Source organism: Pantherophis guttatus, chromosome 7, assembly GCF_059756535.1.
Source record: "Pantherophis guttatus breed Tessera chromosome 7, ASM5975653v1, whole genome shotgun sequence".
In the NCBI taxonomy this organism is placed as follows: domain Eukaryota; kingdom Metazoa; phylum Chordata; class Lepidosauria; order Squamata; family Colubridae; genus Pantherophis; species Pantherophis guttatus.
Genome location: NC_142069.1, coordinates 30410738 through 30435312, shown reverse-complemented (window position 1 = coordinate 30435312; position 24575 = coordinate 30410738). Strand labels below are relative to the sequence as shown.

The 24575-nt window shown below is 37.1% G+C and overlaps 2 protein-coding genes across 2 annotated transcripts in view; one reads left to right on the top strand and one right to left on the bottom strand.

Moving 5' to 3' along the window:
• Nucleotides 1–12868, top strand: part of DDX17 (DEAD-box helicase 17) — a 20478-nt gene extending 7610 nt beyond the window's left edge. Inside the window, exons 5-13 of the mRNA XM_034402761.3 lie at nt 428–493; nt 791–932; nt 1402–1562; nt 1647–1819; nt 2815–2925; nt 4357–4418; nt 4589–4648; nt 8431–8667; nt 10068–12868. Of these exons, the coding sequence (XP_034258652.1) occupies nt 428–493; nt 791–932; nt 1402–1562; nt 1647–1819; nt 2815–2925; nt 4357–4418; nt 4589–4648; nt 8431–8667; nt 10068–10582 (1527 nt within the window). The 3' untranslated portion in view covers nt 10583–12868. The remainder of the gene's footprint in view (nt 1–427; nt 494–790; nt 933–1401; nt 1563–1646; nt 1820–2814; nt 2926–4356; nt 4419–4588; nt 4649–8430; nt 8668–10067) is intronic.
• Nucleotides 12869–24575, bottom strand: KDELR3 (KDEL endoplasmic reticulum protein retention receptor 3). Its single transcript, XM_034402763.3, has 5 exons — nt 21184–24575; nt 16278–16378; nt 14445–14603; nt 14042–14294; nt 12869–13347 (listed from the first exon to the last, which is right to left on the bottom strand). The coding sequence occupies exons 1-5, from the start codon at nt 21272–21274 to the stop codon at nt 13307–13309; spliced, it is 645 nt and encodes a 214-aa protein (XP_034258654.1). The 5' UTR covers nt 21275–24575; the 3' UTR covers nt 12869–13306.

The window sequence follows — 24575 nt, the reverse complement described above, 5'->3', positions numbered from 1 at the left end:
CACTCAGCAACCAAGACTTTAATCCCAATTGTAGTCATTAAGTGATTATTTCTAATAAATAAATACATAAGTTTATATGATCACGTATAACCAGTGCAGCTTCTTCGGGAACAAGGAGCATAAAAATTATCCCATCGGGACACTAGTGCGTTATTATTATTATTATTCCTATCTATCCTGTTTTTAGTATATCCCTCTGAGACTTAAACTGGAAGAAGCTATAAGCTGAATTTTTAATTGAAATTGTATGCTTACTTATTGCCATGCTTACTCCAGATCTTTCTTGTTTAATTTTATGTTTAACTTCTAATGTCTTCTTGCTGTTTTCTTGAGAATATAAGAATGGATGTACAATGATTTAAAACAACTAATTAGCTATCATCTGAATTAGCTGTAACAACTGAAATACGGTTCTCTTTTTTTTCAGTATTTGCTACCTGCAATTGTTCATATAAACCACCAACCATACTTGGAAAGGGGAGATGGTCCAATTGTGAGTATTATTATTATTATTTAAAATTTAATCTTCAATTCACAATTTGGGGCTCATAAAAATTTAATAGTTCAAGTCCTAACCAAGGATTAAAGAGCTGTTAAGGTAATGACTGAGTATAGATGTTATTGGCAGTTCTGAGTAGAGGAGTTGTTCTTATTGATCTCTGTGTTTACAGGCTGCAGTTATGTGTCTTATTTATCTAATTGGAGATGGCAGTTTTCTAAGTTCTGCTTCTGAAGTTTAAGCACAAAAAATTAAGTATATCACTCAGTGTTATGGATGGTTTCTTCCCAGTGTTTAGTTTTAGCTCCTACTCGAGAACTGGCCCAACAAGTCCAACAAGTAGCTGATGATTATGGTAAATGTTCAAGACTGAAGAGTACCTGTATATATGGAGGAGCACCCAAAGGCCCCCAGATTAGAGATTTAGAAAGAGGTAAGTATGATGGATTTATATATATCTAACTTAACTATATGTAACTTCCTTTATTAAAACCACTATTAATATGACTAATGGCAATTTTGCATTGGAATAAGATGGAATAAATTAATAAACAAGCTTGGGATGATTAATCAGTTATCGGGTGTTTAATGTGGTTGCTTGGGAATAACTGCGCATATGTATGCACAAAACACATGCATGTCCAACTCTAGCGAATCTTTTTTTTAAAAACTACCATTTTTTTAAAAAAAGGAGCCAGGACATGGAAAATGGTATTTTATTTTCATTAAATAAATTGTTTTTGTGCAAACATAAAAATTATTATAGTCTGTTTAGTAGTATAAACTGAAGTTGCACAATATGTTCATGAAATAGTCCATGTATTTCTATAGCCCTGTAAATGACAGATTATTGTCTGACTTTTTGAACTATCTTTATTCTGTTCTGTTCTGTTCTTTGGAAGGTGTTGAAATTTGTATTGCTACACCTGGCCGTCTGATTGATTTCCTGGAAGCAGGGAAAACTAATCTTCGCCGCTGTACATATCTTGTATTGGATGAAGCTGATAGAATGCTGGATATGGGTTTTGAACCTCAGATTCGTAAAATTGTTGATCAAATACGGGTCAGTATTTCTTAATATAGTTTAGGTTTCTTCTTGACTTCTCATTTAAAGATTACTGTCGAGATAACACATGTCTTTTTTCAGCCTGACAGGCAAACACTCATGTGGAGTGCCACTTGGCCAAAGGAGGTGCGACAGCTGGCTGAGGACTTCCTGCATGATTATGTCCAGATCAATGTGGGGAACTTAGAGCTGAGTGCCAATCATAATATCCTGCAGATAGTGGATGTGTGCATGGAGAACGAGAAGGATCATAAGTATGGATGTTGTTATATTATCTTCAGATTTTATCTTGATTCCAAGTAGTCCTCGCCTTATGACCACGATTAGAACTGGAATCTTAGTTGGTGAATGAAGTGGTCGTTAAGCAGGATGCCCACGTGACTTTTTCTCAACAACCATAATCTCGACTCTCCAGGTTGTGGTCATTAAGTAATTCCCAGGTTATTAAGCAGATGGACTAAAAGAGCAGCCTGCCAGTTCAGTTTTCCTCATGACTAGAAGGAACTGCTTTGGCAGGTTGCAAGAATGGAGCTTGGACTTTTGGGATCTGAGCTCCGTTTTTCCATCCTGCCAGAGGAGTTCAGTTCCCCTCAGTAGGCAACTTTGTCAGTCAGCCCCCAACATTTAGGCTTGCATCCTTCCCCACTGGCTTCCCCATTGACTTTTCTTGGAAGGTCAGCAGAGAAGATTGTAAGTAGCCATCACATCATTGTCGGGCATTTGATAACCTTGATAAGTGCAAACAGTTTGTCGGGCACCAAGATTGCAATCATATGACCACAGGCTCTGGGTGTGAGAGAGAGAGTTTTTATGATGACTACAAGTGCTTTATGCTGTCAAGTAGCCTTTCTGAGGCCACTGTGACTAGACTTTAAACAGTCATTAAATGAATGATCATAAGTTGAAGACTAGCTGTAGAATCAATGTTTTTAAGTTTAGCAAAATCTTTTTAATATTTTTATTTTGTCTTTATTTTAATTGTATTTAAAGCCCCTCTAAGAAAACCATTATGTCAGTGCTATTTGCTTTGACATTTTAGAAATAGTTCAAACCACACACCTAAATTCTTTAATTTTTTTCTGTCAAAAGAACAGGGATGACGAGGGGTGCGGGGTGCGGTGGAGGATTTGATTCACCCTTTTCGGCATTGTGGCCAATTACAGTAATTCATTAATTGTAGAGGGGTGCACAGAATAGAATATACAGGAAAAGAATGAAACAGTATCTCTTGTTTGTATTTGTTTAAAAGATTAATACAGCTGATGGAAGAAATTATGGCTGAAAAAGAGAATAAGACTATTATCTTTGTGGAAACAAAACGGCGATGTGATGACCTAACACGAAGGATGCGTAGAGATGGGTAAGGTTTGATTTTAACATTAGTATTAAATTGGGAAAGACAGATATAGTAAAGAGGTTTTAGTGAATTATAATTAAATCCTATGAAAGGATAGATGAGACTGACTACTTGAAAAGTTACCATAGAATGCCATGGTTCATGTAAAATAGCAATAGATGTTACAAGATTGTTATAGCTCATGATAACTATAAATGATAAAAAGAAAAGAAGATAGTCTTTACAGTACAACAATTCCTTCAGCGACGATTTGAAGCATCGTCAATGCAGCAGTGAATGAATGGTATTTAATCTGGTCCCTGAATTTATGGCTGTTATATTTCCCTGCAATCACATGATCAAAACTCAGACATTTGCCAGGACACCCACATTTACAACTGCCGGAGTGCTTCAATTCCCATACCTGCTCTCTCTCTCCCCCCCTCCGGCTTGGATTGGGGTGTCTCCTTGTCTAACAATCGATGGGATTCAGTTACCAGCAACTAGGACTGCTGGGTTGTTGTTCCTAAGCAATGCAATCACATGTCGCTCTTTACAGCTGCATAGAGATGGAAATTCCAGTCCCAGTTGCTGTTTTAGCTTGGTGGGGGGGCACAAATAGTACCAGTTTAATACCATTAATTTGAGGGGATGTGGACTTATTAACATACACATGAAAATAACATTTAAAAGATGATAAATAGAAAATTATGGTATTTCTGAAATAACGCAGATTATAATTTGACAATATAAGCAAAGGATAGAACACAATCTGATTCCAAAATGTTTTTTGATGTTACCTTCAGATGTAATGATTTAATATACTTGTATCTCCAAAAGGGTTCTGCACATATATTAGCCTCTGTTTAGTTACATATTATGCTAGCACTGATGGGAATCAGCCAATATTGGAATCAAATACTTTCAACCCCAAAGTTTGATTAAGTTATTTGAATTGATTATAAAATTCCTCCAGTGCAGAGAAAGTAAAAATATGGATTTCTATCTTCATTCAGAAAAACCTGCTTCTATTTATGAAAAAGCATCCCTTGCTTCAGAAGTATGGTATTGTTTTGAAAAGTAGTTTCTCAGTTTTTTGTTTTGATTTCTAAATCAAAATTTTACACACTCCAAACCAAAAGTCTTTCTTTAAAATTCCTGAAAATTACAGTAAGCATTTGGTTTAGTAGTCCTTGGTTTAATAAACTCTGGATAGCCTGGGCAAATTTTGTGTTCAGGATTCACCCTAATTGAATAGGCTTAACACCCAGAATTACACAAATGACAATGCAACTCACAAAAATGAATCTTTATGAGACATCTTTAGTTTTAACAGATCTCCCAAATGTTTAAATTGAGGTTTTAAAATATATTCATTTATATCATTAAACTGTAAAAAGGTTCATATTTTTTGAATATATGGTAGCTGAGAATGCTTAAAACTCTTTGTTACAGTTGGCCAGCTATGTGTATTCATGGAGACAAAAGTCAGCCTGAACGAGATTGGGTGCTTAATGGTGAGTTGTAGAAAAAAGATTGTTTCATTTACCCAGAGAATGCTCTGTTTTATTCAACCAGCTGCTATGTACATTTTTATTGCATAATGTAAACATTAATACTAAAACAGCTTTTAAAATGTGTTGTTATGAACCAGAGATTTACATCAAGATTGTTTCTTTTCTTTCAGAATTTCGTTCTGGAAAGGCTCCTATCCTCATTGCCACAGATGTTGCATCTCGTGGGCTAGGTTTGTATACATGAGCTTCCTGCCTGTCATTTCTTTAGATTGACATTTTTCCCCCCAAAGAATTTTAAAGCGTGACTTTCTCATATATGAAATGCCTTTTTAACATTGATCTTTTTTTTCTTTCATATTCAAAATCTCTTCCTGCTCCTAATGAACAGGCTTTGGTCTGCAGCAAGGCCTAGGCATGACTAATCGATCGCCAATGGGGAGAAGAGACGTCCAATTACTCAACCCAATTCTTCCACTATACCCCATCTCCTTTAATTCCAGCTTTGTGGCTGGGTGGCTAGGACTGAACTGTATTCATTACGTTGTTATTCAGAATTACCAGATGGTAGAACAAGCATCTCTTAACAATCCTTTTTTGCCCAAATGCATTACTAATGTAATTGCACATTATAACAGCCCCACTTCAATATTACAATACATAAGATTTATATGTGTGAGCATATTTTGCTTTTTTACACATATTCTTTTTCACCTTTCCTCCTCAGTTGGATTGTTGAGGTTGTAGTAAAAACTTTAAGGGAGGGTTATAATAAAAATCTGTCAGCGTTTCAGTGCTTTCATCTCCTGGATGTTTAAGCAAACAATTCAATTGTTCTTTACATTTAATGTTCAAATCTCTACCTCTAGTACATTCAGAAAGTAGATTTAAATGGGGTTGTAGATACTTGAAAAACATTGAAAAGACATTCCTAAAAGGTTTTCAGTTAATGTTGAGTTCAGTAGACTCAATCTTTTATTAAAAGTAATTTCTCAAATATTTCAGATGTATTTTAAATATAGGATCAGTTAAAAGCTATTCTTGAAAATGCTGGAAAGACAGCTGCTTGTTAGCATTTCTGAAAAATGACAAGTCTTTTCCTCACATAAAACTCATTCTCCCATGCCATCTCCAAAATTATCCCAATGCTCCTCTAGTTCATATGGTTTCAGTCTCTGTGTTCTGGGGTCATGTCTGGACCTATGCAGGTAGAACTTGGGCTGTTAGGAGAAGGGGTGAGTCCAGTTTTTTTAAAAAAATAAATAAAGCAAAAGGACATATTTTGGTTGGCAACATTTTGGTTTTTAAACAGGCTTGCTGTGTGCTGGTAGCTTCTTTGTGCATCTTGCCTAGACACTTAAATCAGCCCTTCTCCTCATATATTTCCCCAAAACAACTCATTTGGATACTACTGGAAGAAAACAGTCTCCCCGTTCTGCCTTCTCCACTTGACTTAGGCTGTGGGGAAAAGGTATCAGGGTCTGTTTCTTGTTACGAATAACATCTTGGCTTGTTTTGGGGCCCAGAGTTTGCTACTTCATAAAAATACAATATCTAACTGGCAAATCTCTGGACGAATTCCTCCAAGTTCCTGGAAAGTGAAGGCTTCTACCTAAAACATAGAACAGGGGCGCGCGCTTTTTGGCTGAGTCACCAGGGTTTTTCCTTCTACTCAAATGAACATTGGTCTCAGAAAACTCCTTCCAGGTAAGTTGAGTGCCCCATAATGGCTTGTTTGTGAATCACCCCCAGGGCAGAAAATTTCCCTCTGCACTGTTCATTAAAAATTTGGTTACACTTCACTCTGTTAAAGTCAAATCATTAAATTTCTTTTTGTTTGTTTTCTTTAACAGAAACTTTGATATCAGCTGCCGATCACTCAGTGCAGGTCTGGGGACATATCTACATTGGTGGTCGAAGCAGCTTTCTAGATGATCGAGTTTGCTAGTTTCTGCCCCTCCCAATTAACAATCAGACATTCCTTTGGGGGGCATCTCAGTGGATAAGCATCCCCAGGTAGTCATATTCCTTTTTAGAATGAACAAATTCTGTGGAAGAAACACTGTGATGAGCACAATTTTACATCAGTGCAAGATAGATAGTAAGAAACCTGCATTATAACTGCATGTTCTCTCCCTGAGTCCCCAGCCATATAATATGGATGTCATAACTGCCATTCGAAGGTGAAAATTGGCCCCGCCTTCTCCTTTCCCCTCCTTGTTGTCCTTTCATGGATTTTCTGGCAAAATCCATCCCCGAGTACCTTCATTGTTGACAATGTCTGTATTTCCCAATAAACAAGTGCTCCCTGGTATTTATTGTGACCATCTTGCTAATGGATATACATAATGGGATCGATTGAGGTCCATAATCTGCTGTTTGTCAGACTCCAGTGAAGCCCTAGCTATGAAGATGTGAATGCACACGGTGTGCTGTCCTGTCCTTATCTAACACAAGCCCTTTGCACCAAGGACCCTAGTTGGAGACTCGCGCTGCCCCCTGTGAAATCTGCCTTCTCACTTTTTGGTGTGATTCAGGACTTTGGAGTCTGGAAAGATTGAGGAGCCCCCCCTTGCTGTAATAAGAAACAGACATAACATCTCTTTGCCACTACTACAGCCCACTTCCATTTTTGTTCTCCTTCCCACCCCCTTCCTTTTATTTGAAATTGATGCAGTCTGGGCAATAGATGCAGCCTGACCTGTTGGATGTAATTTTTTGCATCTTCAATTTTGGCCCCTTTAAGCCCTGTGAAGGGACAAAAAGTGTTGGAGGACCTGAAACATTTACGTGAACCCAGGTTCTCCGGCGCTTGACGGCCAAATAGGCTACAGAGAAGCATCTAAGCCAGTTCACAGAGTGAGCGTCTGTGGGGACTTCTCGCTGCCATGGACCCTTGATGCATGCTCCCCGCGCTCCAGTGGTCCCGTGTCAGAGGGCGGAGTTTTCGAAAGGAGGCCGCCAAAAATAAAAGGCAAAGAGACGGGATCGGCTGCAGCGATTTCCCACAGGAGGAGGGAGTGTGCATCGGTCTGGTAACAAAACAGGGAATGTTTCTCATTTTTTTAAAAGAAAAAGTCAATCTGTGTTTTATCTTGGATATATTTTGAATATTCTTTGTAAAATGCAGATTTTTAATGGGTTGTTAAATTTTAATGTAATACTGCTTTTGTTTGTCAATTTTTTTTATATCAGAACAGTACACTAACATTTACTTGTTTTTCTGTCCTCATTTCTGAAAACTCAGATGTTTATGACTTTAAATGTTTGCATCTGAGTTCTCTTTGTTTAGGTTACACTGTAAACAATATGCTAAAATTTTCACTAAAATGAACGTGGTGGTGTGATCAATGTTAGTGTGTATTTTTAAAAGGAAGATTAAAATAAGCTAGTTATCTATTTATGTAAACTGACTATCTTGAGATATCTTTTGGATATCAGGAAGCGGGGAAATATATTTAATTATTTTTAAACCTTTTTGGAAAAGGTTTGTGTCCTATCCCTTGTGATAACCTGAAGGTAAGTGATCTTGTGCTGCTAGTTTTTGTAGACTTCTCCTAACAGAGTTAAAGTATTCAGCAGTTCTCTCTCTTGCTCACTCTGGTTTGCTGCATTTGTAATAAAAATAGGACATTTGTTCCCTTTTGAAATGCTGTTGTGGAACAAAATTGCCTGAATTATATAAGACAAGGTTTCAAACATGACAATTTCTGTGTGTGTGCGTGTGTGTGTGTGACATGCATGCAGCAAAAGATGGATGACTTTGAGAGGAATTATGAACTGCTTTGACTTGATATTTGTTTTCTGATCACAAACTCCTTTTTGTGCACAATTATCTTAGTTTAGCCTTTTGCTCTGTTAGGAAGAGTCTTTACTGTCTTTGTATTTTACAAATACTAACTTTTTTCTTTTCTCTTGTTACTGTCACTTGCATTTGTGCTCCCCACCTTCTGTTGGCACATCCTTCCTCCACTGCTCTCCTCAATTCCTCACTGTGCTTTGATTGTCTTACAAGATGTGGAAGATGTGAAGTTTGTGATAAACTACGACTATCCAAACAGTTCAGAGGATTATGTGCATAGAATTGGCCGTACTGCCCGTAGTACCAACAAAGGCACTGCCTATACATTCTTCACACCAGGAAATCTGAAACAGGCTAGAGAGTTAATAAAAGTTCTAGAAGAAGCCAATCAAGCCATCAATCCAAAACTGATGCAGCTTGTGGACCACAGAGGTGGTGGTGGTGGAGGAGGTAAGAGATTGGAGTATTTTGGCTGTTTCAGTGTCTTTAAGCTGGGTATGGGTTCCCAGCATGTGATAACACTTCATTAAACTTGTTAAGAGGATAAATCATTCTTTAAAACAAATACATTTCCTTCTGTATATCTCAACTCATCTAAACTTCATTCTTTCTGTTATTGAAAGATGTTTCCAGAGCCCAACATCTGCATATTATGAGTCAGGAATATTTCATATATTGTCAAAGCATATATATTACTGGAAATTCAAGTTAAATGGTATTTCTCTGGAATGATACCTTTAGAATTTTGGACATTTTAAACATGCTGGAGAACAAAATTAGAATATTGTTTGTGTGTCATAACTCCTGCAGGCTACTCATAAAAGAGAGAGTTTTGTTCTTGCAATAGTGTTTCTAACCTTTTTAATAATTAAAGTGGGTTCTAATGTGAATAACAGCATTCCATCATGTCATGCTGGCCACACAACCACGGAAATGTCTTTGGACAGTGCTGACTCGATGACAATTGAAAGGGAGATGAACATCTCCACCTTATAGTTAGCAACCATTAACGGAGTAAAATCTGCAGGGAGTCCTTTATTTTTTACCTTTAGTGTGAATAAATCTACAGTTTTAATTAATCATTATATTTGTACCCAAAACAACTTGCACGTCAGGTTAGCTTGCCTGTTGTTGCTGCTATTGCACATTTTTGATCTGTTCTTGGATAATCTGATTTAAAATTATAGCAAAAACTATAAAGTTATATAATAAATCTTCACAACTTATTTCTTTGTAGCCAATAATTGCTCACTCTATTCACGCTATCATGCCAGAATAAGGTGAACAAAAAAGGCTTTTTTTATTTTTTGGTATATAAAGAAACTATTGTTGACTTAGTGATTTTTTTTTTTGTTTTTTGTTTGATTTCTGTTGTTTTATTTCTATGACATGACAAACACACAACATACAACATACACATATATATACAAATATATATTTGTATGTTGTATATGTGTGTGTGTGTCTGTATATATACATATACATATATATATGTTGTATATATCCTCTTTTTAACAAGTGTTTCTTTGTGGTTTGCTTTCCACTGTGACTTCCCCTCCCCCCCATGTCTCTCATATTGTTCATTTTCTTCATTGTCCCCTGACAAAAAAGGCTTTCAATAGGAATAGAAAATGACAGCTTTCATTAATAGTGAAGTAAAAATGATTTTCAATCTTTTGCCTGTGCTTTTAAGAATAAAACGGTTGGGTGTGTATTATCAAAATAGTAAAGAAAAACTCTGTTAAGTTACACAAGGCCTTCATGATGAACTAGTAAACATGTCTAGTTGTATTGAAAATATTCAGTGGAAATTACTAAATTCAGGTCTGTCTGTATGTATATATTACCAGGTGGTCGTTCTCGTTATCGCACAAGCAATTCATCCAACAATCCTAATTTGATGTACCAGGAGGAGTGTGAGCGAAGGCTCCGGGGAGTTAAGGATGGCCGAAGAGACTCAAGTAATTTCCGAGACCGTGATCGCACTGACAGTTTTGCCAATGGAGCCAACAAAGCCTATGGTGGTGCTTACGGAAATGCAACTTCTGCATTTGGGGCACAGCAAAGCCAATATGGTTATGCCCAGGGAGCCTATGGAACTGCAACTTATGGAGCAAGTGGTTATGGGGCAGAATATGGTGCTGCTGGGTATGGGGGAGCCAGCACTGCTAATGCTGGGAGAAACTCACAAAGCACCAACCAACAGCAGTATGCAGGGATGGGCCGTTCAGGCCAGCAGCCACAGCCTCTCATGTCACAACAGTTTCCTCAGCCTCCTGGCACCAGTGTGATGGGCTATATGGGGCAGACTGCCAGTTATCAGTATCCTCCACCGCCACCACCCCCTCCTCCTTCACGCAAATGAAGCCACTTCATTTAGTGGTTATCAGTGAAGATTTGCAACCCTTTCTCACTTTTTCTGTCTCTTCCCATTCTCAACACCATCTCCATAGTGATGTTTTTCTTACCATCCAAATTGTGCCCACAAAAATGGTCCTGGTACACATTAACTGATTTTCTTTTAAAAACTAGTATCAGCTATGGAAAACTAATTACCTTATGGCCTTGCATTATGTAATCTGAAATTTTCTGTCTCAAAAAAGAAAGATCTACAAGGCAGTTTTGTCCCAGTCCAGCTGTTATTGTGTCTGAGGCTTGTGTATGAAAAATTGCTGTGGAGAGGACTTTGGTGCAATCACTATAATATAAACATCAAAAAAGATAGTGCTAAGGAGTACCTCCTTTTTAACGGAATATTAAATGTGTGATTTTTGCTTACTGAAATTGAGACTTAGATTTTCTACAGCTAATGAAATGAGGTCTTGGATTTGACATAGGAGAATTTGGGAAGATAATTTCTCTGGTTTGACTCTACTTATTCTTTCAAACTTCTACAAAATGTAAAAATAATTTTGAGTTTAGCTAGCGTTTCTGCAGCTTCTGAATGTCTTACCAGCCCTGTGCAAAAGGGATGTAAGTGTTGGAGATTAATGTTCTGTTGCAATGCATTTTCACCTTAGGTGTAATCACAGAATTGCTACACTTTATTTTTATTGGATTTTTCTATGGCTCTTAGATTTCACCCAAGATATCACAAATGACATCTGCCCCATAATTTCAACTCGGGGGTTGAAGTTGTACTTATAACAAAAGGTATATCTATAAACATGGGGAATCTATACAGTTCCTATATGTTCATCATCTGATCCATTTACTTGGTATCAAGATTCCTCAATGGACATGCGTGAGATCCCACTGCATTAAGCAAAAGTGTTCCATTTTTCAGATTTACTTAAGCTAAACAAAATCTTAAAATCTCATAAAGGGATGGTGAGGAGATAGCTAATATGCCTTGAAGCTGCATTTATATCCACATCTGACTAGGTTTCCAATGGCTTTATGAGTGAGTTTCTTCAGCTGGCTCCTATACTCAGCTTTTACAGGTAGGTAGCACCCTAGATTTTAGGAGGAGAGAGAACTTTAGCAAATGCTTTCATTCATTTTTGTTTTTTTTCCCAGTCTGAGAAAGGTTTAAAGTTGGGGAGTGGGGAGGGTGGGATGGGATATTCAAATATTAAAGTTTCTGTTTTGTAAGTAGCAGGAGAAAGTTGATAGTAGTTGGTTTCACCTGTTATGTCCAGATAAACATGGCAGGAAAATCTCTTCTGTCCTAAGAGACAGAATCTATGGGGGTTTTCTTTTTTTTCTTTTTTTTTTTTTTCAGTTTTGGGAAACAGGTTGTTAAAACAACTGAGTTATTTATAGCAATGTGGGTTTGACTTATAAAAATGGGATTTAAATACATGTTTCTCAATAAGAGCAGGCTGGAGAATAATAACCACTTGTGTGCCTGCGCACATCATACAGGTAGGTTGTTGGTACAGACCTTGTACAATAAAGGCTTGCTAGTTAAATCCTCTTTCTCAGTTTGAGTTTCCATAATCGTAATTAAGATATATATTTGGCAGTTATCTTCATTGAAAATATTAGAAATGAACATTCATTTACTGAACACTGCCTGATTTGTATTTTCTTTCTTAATAAAAACATCATGGAGCTGTTGTTCATGCAGAAATAAATCTACAGGCCTAGAGTAGGGTTGGGGGGGGGTAGAATAAATTCTTCCCCATTGTCTTTAAAGGAATTTGGTCTTCATCTTTGCCAATAGAAAATTGTATTAGGGCCTTACAGTGCTGTACTGTAGCTTGAACATAGTTACAGCTTGGTGTGTGTTGTGCTCAGACTGAGCATTAACAAATAATTGAACTCTGACATGTACAGCTTGTTTCCACATATCAGTTTAAAAATGTGGCCAATTGGTAATAATATTTGCTCAGTAAATATACCAATATCCAGCCTATATTCCCTTTTACAAAAGTCATTGTGTAGGCTTTGTTTAGTTAAAAGATGCAGACTCTTAAAACCTGCAGGCTTCTTAGGTTGAATCATTGGGGACTGTTTTTCCCCCATATTGGTATTTGAACACATTCCTGTTCTGTGAATAAAGACTTGAAAAGAAGAGATTCATAGCTCTCTGATGTTCAGGCACAGTATATTAAAAAGCTATGTTACTATTAGTTTGTAAATTGTCCTTTTGATACCATCTTGTTTTCTTTTGTAGGTATGAATAAAAACACTGTTGTCAATAAAATTCAGAAATCTTGTTTTTTTTATTTAAAAAAAAAGTTGAATATTTAAAAATGTTTTCTCTAATCCCTTGAGGGAACGTTGATAGTTTAGGAAAGAGTGTTAGGTCACAGCTGTTTTAGTATTTACCATCATTTGAAAATTGGTGTGAACTTTTTAGAAAAGGATGTAGCCATTATACAATTGTTAAATCATAATCTGGTTTTTTCAGTTTTGAAGGAACGCTTCTTTATAAAAATACTGCAGATGAGTCATCTTCTATGCTAAATAGTTTAGTTCTGAAATGTTAGTTACTTAGACCTAGTCTCTTTGGTGCAATCATGTTTTCTAATCGAAATGTAAAAGAAAAGGGCATATGCTCTGAATTCAAATAGTGACATGGCAAAAGAGTCTTGAATCCTGAAACGGGGACTTCATCTGCTTTCTTCCATTGTGCACATCTTCATATAGGCATTGGAAGACTCAGTTTCTTCCCTTTTAGTACTAAAAGAAGAGGAGGAAAAATAGCTCAATAGTAGAAAGCAATGGCCTTTTAATTTCCATATTTTTATGCTATACAAAGAACATTTAATGGTGTCTTTAGCACAAGAAAGTACATCGACTTCTATACAAAGTATGCTAAGGTGAATTGTTTTTTCACCGTAACTACTCAGTCAGTAATATCTAGCAATCCTAGAATGCAAAGATTGGGGTGGGGGACAACAAGGTATAATTAGAAGTTAGTATACTTTTTGCTTGTGATTTGTAAGACATGGTTATGGATATTCCCTCCAAAATCCTGCATGTGCATTATTTTTGTTAAAAGTTATGAATGAAAAAGGACAACTAAGGTGATGGGAAAGCTTCTAGGTTCACAAACTATGATTTCTCTCATACAGAAAATAAATATTCAAATAATCAAAAACAAAATCACTGATTGACAGCTGTCTCAAAAGAAGCTTTTGGGGGGAAGAGGTATTCAAATTTGGAAGCAGAGCCTGTTGTGTGTTTGCTTAGGCCCAGCTGAAACAGGTTTTGACAGTGTTCCCCCAAGGCAGGAATTGTGTCCAAAGTTGGTCTAGAAACCCTGTCCTCTTAAATTGCTCATAATCCAAGAAATAACCCAAACCTGTGACACAGGAGACACGAGATAGCATGTCATAATCCATTTTTTTCTTAATCTTTTGGTGATCCTTACCTTTGGTGACATAGAGATAAAAAAAATCACAATAGAAGATCGTCTGTACTACTCCAGAAACAACAGCAATTTGATCAAAGAAGCTTTCTGTGTAGTAACGCCAGATCCAGTTGGCAAGATAAAGCGCACGATAAAGGCCCAAAAAGAAAAGGTAATGTGTTGTGATTGTCTCAGCTTCACCTGTTTTGCTAATCATAAAAAGTTGTGGAAGGATAGCCACTGATTCTAGATAAATTGAGAAAGTCCATAGTATCTGAGGAAGAACAGTAAATCCAAAATAAATATCCAAAACATTGACACAAAAAGCTACAAATATGCATAAGCTATTAAATAAGTAGTTTCAGAAAGCTGAGCTCACAAAAATATGGACATCATTGTACTTAAGCAGAAACAAATATCTTACCTCTAAAGGAGTGAATTTGTAGTTTTCTAAAAAGGAGAGACCTGTGACAGGAACCAAAAGGAACTCAAGACGGAAAGAATCCTGTTCACTGTCAAAAGTTTTCCGGAATTTTCCATAGATCAGGTACACAGTAGCATAGGCACAAAGTAAGAAAATAACCTACAGAGAAATAGAAATCATTTATGCTACTATCTTCCCTGTTCAAGGGCAACTTTTCATAATTGGTCAGTGATACTAATCGGACACAGACTGTTAGAAGCTCCAAGATTTAACATCTGATGAAGTGGGCTGCAGTTCCACAAAGCTTTTGGGTCCAATGAAGTAAATTAATCTTGAAGTTTCTACTTGACTGGCTTTCCCCATCTTTATTTAAAATTATTTAACAGTTAAGAGAAATAAATTTCTATAGGTTTTCTGTCAAGCAAATGGAGCAAAGCTTTATAGCATGGAAGCAAGTGCTGCTATACAGGTATTACCTAATTATTGGTACCGCAAGTTACATTTATGTAACTTGCAGTACCCCCAGCTATGCACCTCATGTATTGTCTTATCCACCATGCTCAGCGGTAGATAGAATGGTATCATCTTTTTCAGAGATGCATCTGTCCTTATAATTCATGTGGATTTGAAGTATGATGTTTTTGTTTCATGATTCTTATTTCCAGTTTGGCTTGATTTTTTTCTAGTACTGAATAGCTGGTTTTCATGGCTGTTGAATAAACAGCCTCCTCCAACACTTCAAATGTGTCAATCTCTCTCTTGTGCAGAGTTCATCCTTTGTACCTCATAACAGGAATGCTATGTTATGAGTTGGCCATTAAATGACAGTACTACTTAATGGCTTTTTCACAGTAAGCTATAGTTTTAATTCTGTATAATTTTTGATCCAGCCCAAAGTCCCTGAATATTAATGACTGTTTTCACGCCGTCATGCATGCTCTGTGCATTGCAATGGGAGGAGAGTAGCATTTTAAAAAATCTCAGTGAAGATTAGTCCTAGGATGCAGGTGGCTTAATCAGCACTGCTAAGAGAAAGGTATACCTTGTTGCTCTCGTTATTGCCATGGAAAGGGGAATTTCTGCATTACACTAGCTGCTTCCTGAATATGAAGCTTGTCTTCTTTTCAGTCTTGTTTTATATGTCTCTATTCATGCAGGAAAGCATTTCAGTGTATTTTATGAGTTTTATAAGTTTGTAGAGAAATTAAGGATATGGGGACTTTAGCATATCTGAACTTTTGGAAGCTGGGGGACAGGTTCAACTGGTAAATTTGACAATAGGAACGTAGAAATAATTTGCAGCTTCCCACTTTTAATCCCACTAGGATGGGATATGAACAGCTGGAGAAAGCAAAAACATCTATGGTACTGAGTCTTTTGGTGCCTGGGTGTTTAATTGTTTAATTGCAGTTGTTAAGTTAGTAAAAGTGAATCTGGCTCAGCCATTGACTTTGCTTATCAGAAAGTTACAAAAAGTGATCACATGACTCCAGGACACTGCAACTGTCATAAATACGAGTCAGTTGCCAAGCATCTGAATTTTGATCATATGACCTTGGAGATGCTGCAACAGTCATAAATATGAAAAACAGTCATAAGTCACTTTTTTCAATGCCATTGTAACTTTGAATTGTCACTAAACAAACTGTTGTAAGTCAAGGACTACCTATAGATGAATAATCTAAAATTACAGTGTCTTAATTTGGAAGTGGGAGGGCAAATTATTTAGCTATTACTTACTCAAAATGGGCTACGCTTAAAAAATTGCATGACTCAAAACATCTGAATTACTCAATAAATGAATCAACTAGTTTTATTCTCCTGTTTCCTTACCTTCATGATGGTATTGTAAAAGGAGATGAAGGTTGTGAAGAGGTCAAGGTAACGGCTTGTGAAAACAAGTGCAAAGAGGATCTGACTCTTTCCTGAAATACCTGCACATCATGAGATATGAACAACAAATATAAAAGAAACCAAGGAAAGGCTGTTTGAGGCTTTAAGCCTAAAGATGCAGATTACTTAGTTGGCTGCGGGAGGCAGCAACTGATACCTGATGCCACAACTGCCCAAGAGAATCCTCTGAGATCAAAGTACCAGCTTCTGTCATGGAAAGAGACAGTACTGGACATTCACTCAGGCAGTTGAGTAGTCCAGCCCAGGACTCCCAGGTTCACACATTATTCTATTTTGTCTAATGGTTGCAATTGCAAAAGTGTGTTACTTTAAAACAAAACCAAAAAAAAAGCTGTTCTAGGTGAATGAACGCATAGTATTAGGAAAACAGTTCTTTTTGCAAGGTTCAGAAGCTTATTGTTAAGGCCTTTAGAATTCAGAGGAAACTTTTCTTTATAACCTGAAACTAACATTTTCTCTCAGAAATGGAACTTCTGGGATTACAAAACTTCAAACTCCTCTACTGGTTACCCAGATGTTTACATTCCAGATCTGGCAGCCCTGCTCAAAAAAAAATTAGTATTTTTTTATTGTTCAAATGGCTTTTATAAATAACAGTGTGATTCAGTAATGGAATATTGCGTGTATATTTGTGGATCTCCAGTCTAAATGTGTTTGAATATTAGTAGCTCGGGTTGGTAGTTAGGCTGTCGGTTTAAGCTCTGAGTTTAGTAATTTGGTTGCAAACGTTTCGTTACCATATGAGGAGACATCGTCAGTGCGTTTTGAGTTGTTTTGAGTCAAAACGCACTGATGATGTCTCCACGAATGATGACAAAACATTTGCAATCAAATTGCCAAACTTGGAGCTCAAACCAACAGCCCATCTCTAGTTTAAAGATACCTAATAGATATCTATCTATACAGTAAAGATATAAAAATATTTTAAGAGGAAAAATCACTAAACTAATTTATTTAAAAACTTTAGACTAATGTCTACCTAAAGGCAGCAACATCAAACAAATGATGATTTGATACAAATGAATTAAAGTAGCTGAAAATAAATATTAGAATCACCTCTTTTTTTTAGAAGTATAAGACACAGTAGAAGCCATTAAGACTAGTGATTGTCCTCAGTAACGCTTAGCCAGTTTTTACTACAAACAGACTGGTACTAGCAATCTTTTTTAAAGACAGAAGAATGGTCGAGTAAGAGCTGAGAAAGTTATGCAATGATTTCTGGGAAGTTTTCAAAAGCAGTTATTCTTTATATACAACATGTTGAAATAATTGAACCATGCTGCCTTATTTTGGGAGGGTAGGAACTGAATCAGGATAATTTAAAAGTTAATGTTTATCCAAAGAACAGCCTGTGCATATGGTCTTTTGTCACAATGGAATAGTATGCAATTGTAAGGAGGAAGGAACGAAGAGGTATGCTTGATTTGTCTATATAGAGTGTCTCTTTTTTGTATGTACCTCTCCAGCTCTCATTCACATATAAATACACCCAAAATGTCAAATGCTTCTATTCTGTCTGAGAAGGAAATCACTGGATAATTCCAGTGATCCAAAATCTTGTACATTTGTTATTTCCAAAACCAAATACTATTTATAAAAGAGAAAAAGCGTGGATGGATGAATCAGCAAGTTGAAGACAAATTTTCAGACATTGTAATTCAATCATTCAACTGGCTGACAGGTTCTATTTTTTCTACATTTCTCACAGTGTCATTCTTGGGCTGATGAAGAACATTTGAATATTGGTTACAATCCACCCCAATCGGCTACAAAATTTTTATCTTGTTTGGGTGGATTGGGGATACAACACTTCGGTATCTATTAGAAAGTATACTTGAAAATTGTGCCTATAATTTTTAGTCTCAGCCCAACTGAAGCCCACAGGATTGTTTTACCATTCATTCTGAACGTCCCAAAGGTGCTTTTTCAAGAAGTAGCTGGATTTTCTTGTTTTTCTTCTAAAATGTTTCACTTCTCATCCGAGAAGCTTCTTCACCTCTGACAATTAGAGCTCCTTGGATGAGAAGCGAAACATCTTCAAAAAAAAAAACAAGAAAGTCCAGTTGCCTCTTGAAAAAGCACCTTTGGGACAACCATGACCTGGATGGCTGAGAATCTCCATAGACATTCACTATAAAATTAATGAAAAGTCCCATTAATCTCTCTCCATCCCCCTTTCCATTCATCCAATCCCCCTGGAGGAAAAAAAAGCTTACAACATAGAGGACACTTACTTTGGAGTAATCCACACTAAATTCAATAACAGTAAAATCAGTTTCTAAATGTATGTATACAGCTGAGTTGAGCATATACCTCTACCATTCTCTACAATTGTCAACAATACCAGCATCAGAATGTTTCAGTCCCATTAGCCCATTTATGTGGCAAGGACTTCTCTTTTGTGCATTGATTTGTGTGTATAAGAGAGGTGAAGAGAGAGAGCTGGAAAGGACACTAGCACTACATCTGGCTTTATTCATTAGTGGATCTAACTCCACCCCATCATCCGCTAATTTGTTAACCCTCCTTGGATATTCTTTCTCAGACTTCATAAAATGTTCAGCACATAGGATGGGAAAAGAGAGATTCTGGAATACTTCTGGGGAAAAGGGGCTTTTGACTTTTTATTGCTACTCTGAGTAGATTCTCTTTTTGGAAACAAATTTGAAATTGGCTGGTAGCTTCAGAAAAGTGCTGGCATAAAATGATTGGAAATAACAATATGAGCAAAACAGGAAAGGAAAGCAACTTATTGTAGAACATAGAAAAGAGTAGACTCAGTCCCTGAGAAACAATCATTTTATGAGCTAGAGCAGTGTTTTCCAATCCTAGAGACTGGGGAATTGAAGTTCACACATCTTAAAGTCTCAAAGTTTGAAAACAGAGCTAGAACATAAAAAAGTTCTTACAAATGTTCAAGGTCAACTTATTTATTGTACAGCTAAGGTCTACAAGCAATCTATTATACTTTAAGAAGCCACATTATTCTTTTCTCTCCCTCTCTCTAGATAGTTATTATGGAGACCTTTTTGGATCTTATTGGGGTTTCTTTCCCATTGTTTTGCCTCAGACACAACTGTGAAGGCCTTAACTAAACTTTTTAAAAATTAAAAGAAGACACCTGGATGGGGGGTTGAGAGCACAATAGGGAAATACAAAAACAAGAGGAATACTAATGCTTAATCCAGCTTGTATGTACTGTTGTATTTGAAAGAGAAAATGTGTCACAGGTTATCTCCTGGTCTTTGACAGCACAGACATTCTAGTTATTGAACTTGGGGAAACATCACACCTGGTCCTCCATTTTTGCCATCCAAAGTGGAGGTGGGGATGTTAGAAATTCACCACTTCAATACTACATTTAATTTCTGAAATCCACCAAACAAAAGCTGAGCAGGGTGGAGGATGGGGGAGACAGACAATTAGAGAAGAAATTGAACTGCATGGATATTGGTGGAAACTGGTTATTGCTGATACATGAACCTGGAATAATCCTTGTCTGCAGCTACAAACATTCTAAATTTCATAGGGATGGTCTTTACGTGGAAGAAATATAAAGATGAATATTCCTATTTATCAGTGCAATTTTTTTCAACAATGGTGACTATGGGGACAAGTAGGCTCTATAAAAACAATGTATGAACTGAGAAATAATTGTCTCTGCTTATTTAACCTCCTGTAGTATTTGTTATCAGATGGGCAAACATAAACATCAGAAACTATACAATGTTTGCATTATATAACTTCATAGCACCACTTCTTCTAAACAGATATTTCATTCTCAGAATCAGAAAGGAGACTGGTATGATAGAGTGGGATGGGCTTGCAAACAGGAAGTTGGGCATAGAAAGATTTTTTTCAAGGTCTAGGAAATACTTCTTGTGGCAAAGGATGTAACAGGTGAGAAGAAATCAAGAAAGTTAAGTAACTGGTATGAAGTTGGAGTTTTAGAAACTTTTTTCAGGAATACGTTTTAGGCGTCAGTGTCTGAAATTTAACAATTTTTATCTAGACTAATAAAGTTGATATTGTTAAAATGGATTGTAATTAAAAACCTTTATGGTTGCTATCTAAATTCAAGATAGTTTTGTCAAAAAATATAAAAACTCCAATCTATATCGGCTTCCCACAAAATGTCAAAAAAAGTGTGTGTTGCTATAGTAGTAAGATTTATGCCTCAAGTTGCAAACACTGTGAAAACCAGGGGCTGAGGGCAAGAGTCAGAAAGGTGGGCAAATGGGGAGCTATTCTGCCTTCCTTGCTTTCCCTTGGCTAGCCTGCTGCTGTTAAGCATGTTGGAACACAACTTTGTGAGCTGCTCCTCCTGTTGGTTCTGGACCTAATACTGGTAGACAGAAGGGATTCCATCTTTTTGCTTGCCTTAGGCTGCAAAGGCTCTTGACTAAGTCTAAAGTTTCCTAGTCCTCTAAATTGGATTAAATGTGTTTTCTTGCTGCCGCCTCCACTGCAACAAAAACTTCTATCTAGATTGGGATAGGAAGAAATTTAGTTTTCTTCAAGGAATTACTAAGTGCTGCTGAGCTGAATAACTCACTTTCTGATTTCCTTCCCATATTCCTTATTCCATATTTATTCCTCTATGCTATCCCCATATTCCTCTATGCAATGTTATAATAAACATTGTGCTACATATCTAGGATGAATGTGACTCCAGCAGCCTAAGGCTAAATCCCAAAATCTGACACTGTGGTCCATTTGTGTTCAAGTAACAAACTTCTGACTGGCCTGCCATTCTATATGGCTTTCTCATCAGTTTCAGCAAGATAGAGAAGAGAATAATGATAATAGAAATAATAATACCTACCAGAACATGACTTTGATCTCCAGATTTTCACTATCAGAATGATCATAGCTAAGAGATGAGAGACATCTCCAAGGATCCGAAATACATTCATGATGGCCCAAGAATGTTCCTACAGGAATCTGAAGAAAAGCAAGTTAATGTAAATTGAAAAGGAAGATGCCGATTCTCCACACTCAAAGCTTGGGGAAAGGTGCTGCTCCTCCTCTTTGTCAGCTTCCTGCTTTAATGGTCCCTTTTCATTAAATTTCTTTGGCTATGCTTGTTTCTAGGTGACGAACTTTCTCACAGCAGAAATCTTCAGAAATACTGTGCATGGAAGTTTGAAATTAAAACTTGGTTGTACTCTGCACAGAGTAAAAGAAATTCCTTTTACACTTCTTCTCTAGAAAGTTTCTGCCTTCTCTGAAACTGATCAGCTCCTCTCGACCAAGTAATGGAAGAACATTAGAGAACAGCCTCAGTGCAGACACTGGGTGACGTGGCGTAGATGCTGTTTGTACAGAGAGGATGGTGGAGGGAGGCGGGAGCAGCCGCTAAGCCAAGTTAGCTAAACTTTCTCTTGCATCCCTTGACTTCTCAAGTTACAGCTTGAAATGTCCTTAAAGGGAAAAAGACAGGGAGGAGGCAGAGTCTTTCTAACTGAGGCGGGGGGACGACGACAACACGACAATCACTATTCAAATGGATGCAGATTCTGGAGATGATGAAGGACCCACCATTAATAACAACTCTTACTTGAGGTCATGGTGGGGCTCTGTGCAGGGTCATATTCCCTTCAGTGTTCACTATTCTGTGCAGATTTCTTTAGTCTTTTGCAAAGAGATTTAGAAGTCAATGGATGCCTTCCAATTGTTAAACAAGTTTTCTTTATAATCCAGGTTCATCCAGAACTATTTACTCCACCCATGCAAGCTGGGATTCTTGTGGCATTTGAAACTCCCATCTCCTCTAATGGGAGATCCTTTATATGATGGACTAAGCCACTGGTATAGTGGCAGTGCGACTAGACAGTGATAGTCCAGGTTCCCTTTATTTGGGAATAGTCAAGCTTTCCAGGATGAAACCTTTATTTGGAGTCATATTTTCCCCTTTCCCACCACCATTTCTTAACCTGAATATGGATTCCTTCTCCCACATCTACAGCTTTTTGGGTGCACAATTAAGGAACTGCTGAGGATCTGGAAAGAGTGCAGAGAAGAATGAAAGAAGCTTACAAGCTAAATCTCATAAAGAATAGTGAAATGAACTTGATGTGTTTAAACTAAAGAAGAGAAGGCTAAGGGTTAGAAGTGTAGCATTTGACTGCATGAAGGTATATTAGAGGGCAGAGGGTGAGGACTCTCCATTGCAGTGGTAACCAACCAGTGGTCCATGGATCACTAGTGTTCTGTGAGAAAATTTTGGTGGTCCACAGAAAAATTATTTGCATTTTTTATATTGCACTATTATTTATCTTTTTAAAAAATTCATATTAGTGGTCCGCGGGATTTAAATTATGAATTTAGTGGTCCCTGAGGTCCAAAAGGTTGGTGACTGCTACTCCATAGCACCTGAAGGTAAAACAACATCCAATGGTGGTAGCTTTATAGTGAGATCTAAATTTAAATTGGTGTTTCTCAACCTTGGCAGCTTGAGAATGTGTGCAATCATGCTGGATGGAGCATTATGGAAGCTGAGGTCCACATTCCTTCAAGTTCACAAGGTTGAGAAACACTGATTTGAAGCAAAGAGGAACTATAAGAATTCCTGACGTAAGAATTCAGAGGCAGTGAAACAGCCTGTCTCCTGAAGTTCTATCCCAAGAAAAGATTGGACCGCCATTTGTCTAGGATGGTATGAGGATTCTTGCATCTGTCAGGGAGTTGGATTACTTCCAATCCCATGATTCAGAATATTAATGAGTGCAACCCAACCCAACCCATTGTAGAAAGTAATGGCACCCATGAATAATCCAAAATATGCAAATAAATTAAAAAACAAAAGAACTTTAAATTTAAAATGGCTCTTAGTAATATTGGGTGGAGGGTGCTGAAAAATAAAGTAGGCTTCCAAAAGATTGATTGGTAGAGCAGAGCAGAGTAAAATTCTTTATTGGCCAAGTGTGATTGGACACACAAGGAATTTGTCTCCGGTGCATAAACTCCCAGTGTACTTAAAACAACAAGTGATAGTTCATAGATCATAAATCATAGTTACAATCATTAATCATAAGATACAAACAACAAGTGATAAATCATAAAGTACCAATGGAAGAAGGTAGTAGGAAAGATGAGAAGATGAGAAATTAGAAAATGAGAAGGATAATAGCAATACAGCCTTACTACATGGGTAAATATCTTTAGGCCTAAAAATCAGTGCTGTGAGAATTGGGTGTCCAATTGGGCACAAAGGGAAAACACATGTCCATGCAATGTTTAAACTTTGGAATGCAAAGAAAAGGTGATAATCACCTTCTCAGATGGGCTTTAAAGAAAGTTGGGTTGACTATTGTGAAAACAGAACATTCAGACCAGCTCAGGACATTAATTAATATATATATATTCTCTGAACCAGGTGTTTTCCCAATTGTTTGATGAGTTCTTTATAAACTGATCTGACATCCCCACCATTACCCATCAACTGATTATTTTGTTTACAGAACCACAGTATGTACCTTGCTTACAATACATTTATCTGCTCTTCTTAACCATCAGTTATACTCTCCAGCTTACTCAGGCTCCTGTTCTTATTGAATTTTCTCTTGTCATATAAAGTATTGGCACCCTCTGTTCACTGATCAGGATCACACTTCACAACAGTGAACTCCTGAGATAAGCAAGCAACCCCACCTGCAAAAAGCAAACCTCTTTAGAGGCAGGAACTATGAAGAGAACAATACTCTCCTCCTAGTCTCATTGTTTGAGGGTAGCAGCCATCTGCCTAAAAGTAGGATCTGCCTTTCCTTTGATGCAGTATGATTATATTTAGGTTCTTAATGTTGGAAATATTTCATTTGCAATTACTCTTCAGTACCTCAAACTTATTGTGCACGAGAGGCAGTGGGTGTAGACAGATATACTGTAGATTTACTTTATTACCCTTTGTATTTTTATTTGCTGTCTGTTAAATTGTTAAGCTCAATACCTTTCCTATAAAATAGGAAGTAGCTATGAGAAAATGCTATTTTATTAATGTGCCCACCTGCCTAGCAAAAGAAGACAGGTGCTGAGAAATTACCTTTTGAAGTCATATATGAAGTCAGGGCCTGGAACCATGCGTCCCAGATTAATTCTGCCTGACTAATCTATATCATACAGAGTGTCTGATAAAGGTCCTCACCTATCATGCATTCTCTGTGAGAGCTCCCCTCTTTTGGAATACCTGCCTCCATGATGAGGATGGCTTTCACCGTC

Coding starts and splice junctions, on each gene's coding strand:
- KDELR3 (XM_034402763.3), bottom strand. CDS start 21,274: ATGAATGTATTTCGGATCCTTGGAGATGTCTCTCATCTCTTAGCTATG. Junction 14,604..16,277: donor TTTACAATACCATCATGAAG/GTAAGGAAACAG, acceptor ATTTCTCTGTAG/GTTATTTTCTTACTTTGTGC. Junction 13,348..14,041: donor TTATCTCTATGTCACCAAAG/GTAAGGATCACC, acceptor CTCTTCTTTTAG/TACTAAAAGGGAAGAAACTG.